This window comes from Phoenix dactylifera, chromosome 3 (assembly GCF_009389715.1).
Source record: "Phoenix dactylifera cultivar Barhee BC4 chromosome 3, palm_55x_up_171113_PBpolish2nd_filt_p, whole genome shotgun sequence".
Lineage (NCBI taxonomy): Eukaryota > Viridiplantae > Streptophyta > Magnoliopsida > Arecales > Arecaceae > Phoenix > Phoenix dactylifera.
The window spans coordinates 23849833-23857270 of NC_052394.1; the positions used below are offsets into that span (position 1 = coordinate 23849833).

Here is a 7438-nt window from a genome sequence, read left to right on the forward strand (position 1 = left end):
TCTTGAGTTGATTTACCATGCCACTTTCTTTAGTCGAGGTTAAGTGTGTATTTTAGTCCATGTTTATATAGGAATTAGCTGGTTGTATTAGTTTTTATATTTTTTATTTCTCATTTAACTTTTGATATTTATGTCATCACTTATGTGGTACATTGTTGTCTACTTATCATTGGTCTGTTTTACTGCTTATAGTTGGTTTGTTACATTTATCACATTTCCGATCGGTTCTTGCAAGGGTGCTCTCGCCCCTCAGAAGAAAAAAAATATCTTATTGAATCAAAAGTTTATTTAGATGCTCAAGAGCAGTGCAAGCAGATGCGAGGTACATGGTATATAATTCAGCTTTGAGACTAAAGGTATATAGATGGCAAATGCATGTGGCATTTTTTTTTTACCAAAAAAAAAAAAGAGAACGGTCAAAAGTTGGCCCTTCTTTTTATTTTTTTATATTTAAAATTAAGTTGGGCAAGAATAGAACTTATAAGTATAAATAAGAACTATATGAAGCAGTTTATTATCTATTAATAAATAAAAATTAAATTTGGATATTACATTCATCATTTTTTCTATTTTTTTAAATTTTTTGGCACTCAAATTGAGCAGGTCGTGGGATTACTTCATTCTCCTCCATTAAATCACCGGCTAACTTTTTTTTTCCTCTTCCTACTCTTCCATATTCTCTCATTTGTATAGCAGTTTGTAGAATCATCAACATGCCGAATCGTATCCAATAAAATTTTGTTTAAGATTTTAAATTCTATGAGATGGAGATGTCCTGATTTTTTTTTATATGATTGGATTTCTTGCTATCCCAATCTCTTTTATTTTTTTATTGACAAAACTGAAAAGTGTTAGATTAGATATATGACACAGTGGAACAGAGCAAAGAGTGAATATGTACCTAAGTCTTGATTTAAGAGGAGAGCTGGAAATTCGGCACATGGAATGTGTATGCCTGCCTCCTCCTCTCCTCAATTCCTTTTTTTTTTTTAACAACATAAAAAGATCATATACTTCTAATATAAATATGTCCAATAAAGTTAGCAAATTATAGAATATATTTCGGACAGTTAACAGATCATTCCAAATCACTTCTTTAGGGTGCTCTACTACTAATGAGGCAATCTAGTCTGTAGTCTCATGATAAATATATCTAACCACCAGTCCACCAGAGAGACATACCAGATATCAGGAGCAAGTGAGCAGTCTTCAAAACCCGCCTTGCATAGGATTTATTTAATCTTCGATGGTAATGAGATCGGCCCTCAAAACCTACTTCGATGGTCACAGAGGATGCTAGTTGCCAGATCCGGCACTCCACCTTAAACTTCCGAGTTGAAATGAAATATCCTAGCCTGCAGATTTTCCATGAATGTATTCCATCCAGTTAAAGTTTTCTCCCTTTCCCTTAAATCTATTTCCAGTTCAAGAAAGTTCTACCATCTTTTACATTAAAAAAAAAAGAAGCTAATGCAAATCCTAGTTACATTCTAGTTTCACCAAATTTCAGCACAAACCACAGATAATGTACTTGCATAAAATTTGCCGAAATTGAAAGCAAACCGAAAACTTTACCTTATTCGAAAGGGCAGCATTTTTTTCGGATTTCGAGAAAGAATCCTCGGCGCAACTCTTGACGGTCTCGACCAGCTTCGTCCCACTGACATCGTCGCGAAATCAATTTTCTCGTTGAAAGTCGCCGTTTAACTGCTGGATCGATCTCGACGGCCTAGTTTGCATCATGCGATAAACTAAGGCCCTGTTTGGGGGAGCTTTTGGAGGGCCAGAAAGTACTTTCTGGCCCTCCAAAAGTACTTTTAGATGAAAAACCGTGTTTGGTAAATTTTTCAAAAAGCTGTTTCAGCTTTTGCGGAAAGCTGAAAACAGCTTTTGGAAGGAAGCTCCAATTTGGAGCTTTTGGGAGGAAGCTGTTTCAGCTTTTTTGGAAAGCTGTATTTTTGACAAAAATGCCCATATTAAAATAACATAATTACATAGTTTATCCCTATATAAACCTAAAAATCTGCTAGAGCCAAGAATCCAAGCCGTCAGACTTCCTTCCGTAAAAAAAGGTATTTTTCTTTTCAATTTTTGTATGCATCTCTTGAACCACATTTTAGAAGAAAAAAATTTTAATCCTTTCCATACCTTTCAAAATCAATCTATTGTTTTTTTTTTTATCATCAACCTCGCGGCCCACGCTGAGGTCCTCCTCGAGCGTGGACCACGAAGAAGAGCCCCTGGACCGCGGAAAATTATTTTATGGAAAATTATAGAAAATTATTATGGAAAATTATTTTATACTAATAATTATAATATTTTATACCTTTATTTTTGTATTATACTATAAATATAATATCATATTATATTATATCATAATACATTAATATGTTATGTTAAATAATTTAATATTATGTTATATTATGGAAAATTAATTTATACTAATAATTATAATATTTTATACCTTTATTTTGTATTATACTATAAATATAATATCATATTATATTATATCATAATACATTAATATGTTATGTTAAATAATTTAATATTATGTTATATTATGGAAAATTAATTTATACTAATAATTATAATATTTTATACCTTTATTTTTGTATTATACTATAAATATAATATCATATTATATTATATCATAATACATTAATATGTTATGTTAAATAATTTAATATTATGTTATATTATGGAAAATTAATTTATACTAATAATTATAATATTTTATACCTTTATTATTGTATTATACTATAAATATTGTATTATATTACATTACATTATAATACATTAATATGTTATTTAAAATAATTTAATATTATGTTAAATTATGAGAATTTAATTTATACTAATAATTATAATATTTTATACTTTTATTATTGTATTATACTATAAATATAATATATATTACATTATATCATAATACATTAATATGTATGTTAAATAATTTAATATTATGTTATATTACTAAATATTAATTTACTCTAATAATTATTTTACTATTATGCTATATTAACATAATATTATTTTATATTACAATAATATTATACTATATCGTATATTTATGTATTAATTTTTGTTATGTTTTATTATGTTGTGTTGTATAATACTATGCAATGTCCTTTATGGTAATTTTGTCATATAAAAGTACTTTCTCACTTTGTTTACCAAACACAAAACAAAGTACCACAGCACTTTATGAATGTAGTTACCAAACAGCAAACAGCTTTTTATAACAGCTCTACTTCAGACAGCTCTACTTCCAACAACTCTACTTCCAACAGCTCTACTGCCAACAACTCCCCCAAACAGGGCCTAAATCATTCCCGAAGTTTCGATCGATGAGAATGTCCTCGTTAGTGGCCCATACATGGACTTTGTCTAGTCCAGGGCCAGATGAACTCCGGCCCAATACTGTTGCAGACCGGCCCTTTATAACCAGGGGTTGTCTTTGTCTTCCTCAATCTCTCTTCGTCTCCCCGTTCCTTTTCCTTCCTCTCTCTCTTCATCAGTTCATCTCCTTTTTCTTTCTCCACTCCATTCCTCCATTCTCCACTCTTATCCTAATCCTTCCATCAATCCTAACGAGCCAATCACCGGCGACGCGCACCACATTCAGATCTCTTCTGCTCGTCTGATCTGCTTTCTTTCTTTTGTCGATTTCAAGTACCGGAGGCTGTGGGTCATCCAAATTCGAGTATAATTATTTCTACGTAGAGCAGCCATCCGCACTAGAACTTGAAAGTGGAATTGATTCGGTGGTTATATCAAGAAATCGAATGGAACCCTAGCCTGAACTTGAAGAAGGTAGATTCTTTTCATCTGTTTGTGCAACAAGTCGTCCTTTTCTTATTCTCCTGGTGGATCGTTTGGAAGCCCCAGCTTGGTAAATGCTGCAATTGTTGAAATTCTGTTTTTTCCCCTCTGTTTACTGGATTTTTTTGGAGTAATTTATTATTTGATCTAGGGCTTATCCCTTTTTTTCGTGGTGGATTGCTTTGTGACATTCTTCAAGGAAAAATATCGCAAAATCTTTAAATATAGAGAATGGATATGAATGATCAAATTGGTGCTAGAATGGTTTTGAATTTAAATAACATGTTCACTGTATATTTCTTTGCCCTCTGAAAATTCTTTTTCAATTATATACTTAGTTTTGTCTTTCTTTTAAAAGCTGACAGCACTAAGATTAGCTAGTTTGTGAGATATTACATTTGTCATGTTTGAGCTAGCATTCATTTGAATGTTGTGTCTGCCTCAGATGCTGTAAAGAGAAAAGGGAAGTGACAATTTAGATAACAATGAGCACTTGCTAAAGTGGATGCTTGCTTACAATTGGTGAACTCATGGCCAATGTTAGGGATAGAACTGAAGATTTCAAGGATGCTGTCCGTGCTGGGGCTCTTTCCCTCGGATATACTGAGGTTGTTGATTATTTCCAGTACCTTTTGTTTTGTTCCTTTTGGATGTGGGGCAGGCAAAAGCTCCTGAACCTGATTTATGCTTTGCTAACCACTTTAGGAAATTAAATTTAATGCTTTGAGCTATTATACTATGTTAAGTGGCAATACCTGCAACATGTAAGTGATATGCATGGCATATGAAAAATCCAAATGCCATGTAATTATATTCAGATTCAAATTTAATGCATGGATCTGAAATTGTCTTATAGAATTAGCATCTAAAGCCCAAGCCTGGGGTGAACTTGCAAAAATTTTGATTCCTATATCGTAAGCAACTTGTTTGCATGCATTAGCTTTGAATTCGTTTGTCTTTTAACAACAGTTGCTCATGGTCCAATTTCACATTTGACAGTCTAAATTGGCTGCAATCTTGGCGTCCTTTATTATGCACAAGCCACCCCAAAGGTCACCATTTACAAAAGCTGCACTCAAGACGGTATGAGAGGCGGCTCTGTCATCTTGATCTCTTCCATATCTTTTGTATTTTAATGTTTTCTTTCTTTGTCCTTTGAGACGGTTGTGATTTAGATTTTGGAAAAAAAAACATGTGTTATTCTATGAGAGGTTAATGTTTACATTTTTTATGTATTTATTTATAGCTCGAAAGCATCGCAGAATTGGAACGTTTTATTGTAAAGCATCAGAAAGATTATGTGGATTTGCATCGCATTACAGAACAAGAAAGGGACAACATTGAGCATGAAGTGAGTTATTCGCCTACTTCCATTAACATCTTACTCTGTCCTATAACATATTAAATTGTTTTGTTCTATCGATAGTTTTTTTTCATATGAATATAGTGTGTGCAATCTCTTTTGCCTTTTACACCTCTTCTCTAACAATTTCTTGACAGTTGGCATCTTGCAATTTTTTATCAAGAGAACAAAGTCAGAGCTATGTTTTTGAATGGAAGTAACCCAAAGATTCCAATTAGCAGAGACATGTGACTATATAAGATGATTCTGACTTCCACAAATGGTCTGATTCGCTCACTGTTCAGTGCTTGAGTCATTCTTCATTTTCTTTCAGATCTTGGGATGTAGATTGAATGTTGCCTAATTTGAAAGCTAAATCAATGTGAGGGACAAATTGGATAGGGAACATTTTTTAACATATTTAACAATTGTGTGTACTTTAGATGACACCCTGATTTGGCACAATCTTTTCTAGCATTTGGTCTGAGTTTTTTTAACTATTGAATGTTCTGGGACTTTATCTATATATTTTAGGTAGATTCATGTGCATGTTGTCCCTTTGATTGCCTAGTGTCTTGTAAGAAAAATATCCTTCGATAATTCTCCTGGAAGTTGGTGGATGATAATTGGGCCCTCTGCTCAAAGTGATGTTATTTGGTGTAGACATTGACCTTGACACATGGTCATTGTAACTAGATGTGCTGAAGAGAAGGGCATTACAGAAATGCATTATGTATTCTTGCTTTGCTGTTAGTTGTCTCATGCAGGATACTTGTTGAAAGCTTTAGAGGTCCTACTAGTTGTGTATCCACTGCTTAAGACTCATTATTCATTTACTTTTATAGGCAATCATGAAATCCTAACGTAAATATTTGGCACATAATATGTTACTTCAATTGTGGAACAGTTTTTTTTTAATGTTTACTCAGTAGTATGATCTATTTCACATGGCTTATTTTTAATGATTGGTGGAGCACTGCTGGGATATTCTTGTTAATCTTTGTCTTTCTATTGATTAATGAGTTCTCTTTTCAGGTTGGTGTTTTTGTAAAAGCATGCAAGGACCAGATAGATATTCTTAAGAATAGAATACATGATGAAGAGAAGAACGGAAATTCTAAGACATGGCTTCGCATACGGGATGATACTTCTCATGCTGATATGGTAGCTCACAAGCATGGTGTGGTATGAATTAATGACCTTTCTTTGTGCATGATTCCTGGAAATAAACAATGGGGTTATAATGTTTTCATTCCTGCTACCTTGTTGTTTAATATGCTGGTTATAACATGTCTTGTAAAATCTATCAAGAAATTGCTTTATTCTATAGGTGTGCTCCAAATTTTGCCATACTACTTATGATGTCATTTTTCATTTCTTTAGGAAAAATCAAAAATTGGTGGAGCTGCATCATCAACCATTTTGTTAATATATGAAATAACAGCAGTAGACGGACAAAGATGAGGATATGTGCCCTTGAAAGTATAATGGTCTAGTGTTAATTATCAGTATGATGGCTATGTCAATGTGTGAGATTAGGAAAAAAGAGTGTATCTCAAAGTTGATTGTCTTTCTATATTCTGCCTGGTTTCCTATTATCATGTTGTGCTTCTGTGAGTGCTTGGTTGCATTAGTCTCATTTGTCGGTCTGCAAGGCTCCTGAATCACTATTTTAGTCCATGTTTATATAGGAATTAGCTGGTTGTATTAGTTTTTATATTTTTTATTTCTCATTTAACTTTTGATATTTATGTCATCACTTATGCGGTACATTGTTGTCTACTTATCGTTGGTCTGTTTTACTGCTTATAGTTGGTTTGTTACATTTATCACATTTCCGATCGGTTCTTGCAAGGGTGCTCTCGCCCCTCAGAAGAAAAAAAATATCTTATTGAATCAAAAGTTTATTTAGATGCTCAAGAGCAGTGCAAGCAGATGCGAGGTACATGGTATATAATTCAGCTTTGAGACTAAAGGTATATAGATGGCAAACGCATGTGGCATTTTTTTTTTACCAAAAAAAAAAAAGAGAACGGTCAAAAGTTGGCCCTTCTTTTTATTTTTTTATATTTAAAATTAAGTTGGGCAAGAATAGAACTTATAAGTATAAATAAGAACTATATGAAGCAGTTTATTATCTATTAATAAATAAAAATTAAATTTGGACATTACATTCATCATTTTTTCTATTTTTTTAAATTTTTTGGCACTCAAATTGAGCAGGTCGTGGGATTACTTCATTCTCCTCCATTAAATCACCGGCTAACTTTTTTT

The 7438-nt window shown here is 32.7% G+C and overlaps 1 protein-coding gene across 2 annotated transcripts; it reads left to right on the forward strand.

Moving 5' to 3' along the window:
• The first annotated feature begins 3436 nt into the window (after window positions 1–3436).
• On the forward strand, window positions 3437–6998 carry LOC113461567 (syntaxin-81-like). Of its 2 annotated transcripts, none has more exons than XM_039125099.1 (6): window positions 3437–3892; window positions 4268–4430; window positions 4822–4905; window positions 5069–5173; window positions 6200–6349; window positions 6548–6998. In XM_039125099.1, the coding sequence occupies exons 2-6, from the start codon at window positions 4353–4355 to the stop codon at window positions 6626–6628; spliced, it is 498 nt and encodes a 165-aa protein (XP_038981027.1). In that variant the 5' UTR covers window positions 3437–3892; window positions 4268–4352; the 3' UTR covers window positions 6629–6998. The 2 variants fall into 2 exon arrangements, with proteins under 2 accessions (XP_038981027.1, XP_038981026.1); XM_039125098.1 differs by having other exon boundaries at window positions 3438–3813.
• The last annotated feature ends 440 nt before the right edge of the window (window positions 6999–7438 follow it).

Coding starts and splice junctions, on each gene's coding strand:
- LOC113461567 (XM_039125099.1), top strand. CDS start 4,353: ATGGCCAATGTTAGGGATAGAACTGAAGATTTCAAGGATGCTGTCCGT. Junction 4,906..5,068: donor CAAAAGCTGCACTCAAGACG/GTATGAGAGGCG, acceptor ATTTATTTATAG/CTCGAAAGCATCGCAGAATT. Junction 5,174..6,199: donor GGGACAACATTGAGCATGAA/GTGAGTTATTCG, acceptor TTCTCTTTTCAG/GTTGGTGTTTTTGTAAAAGC.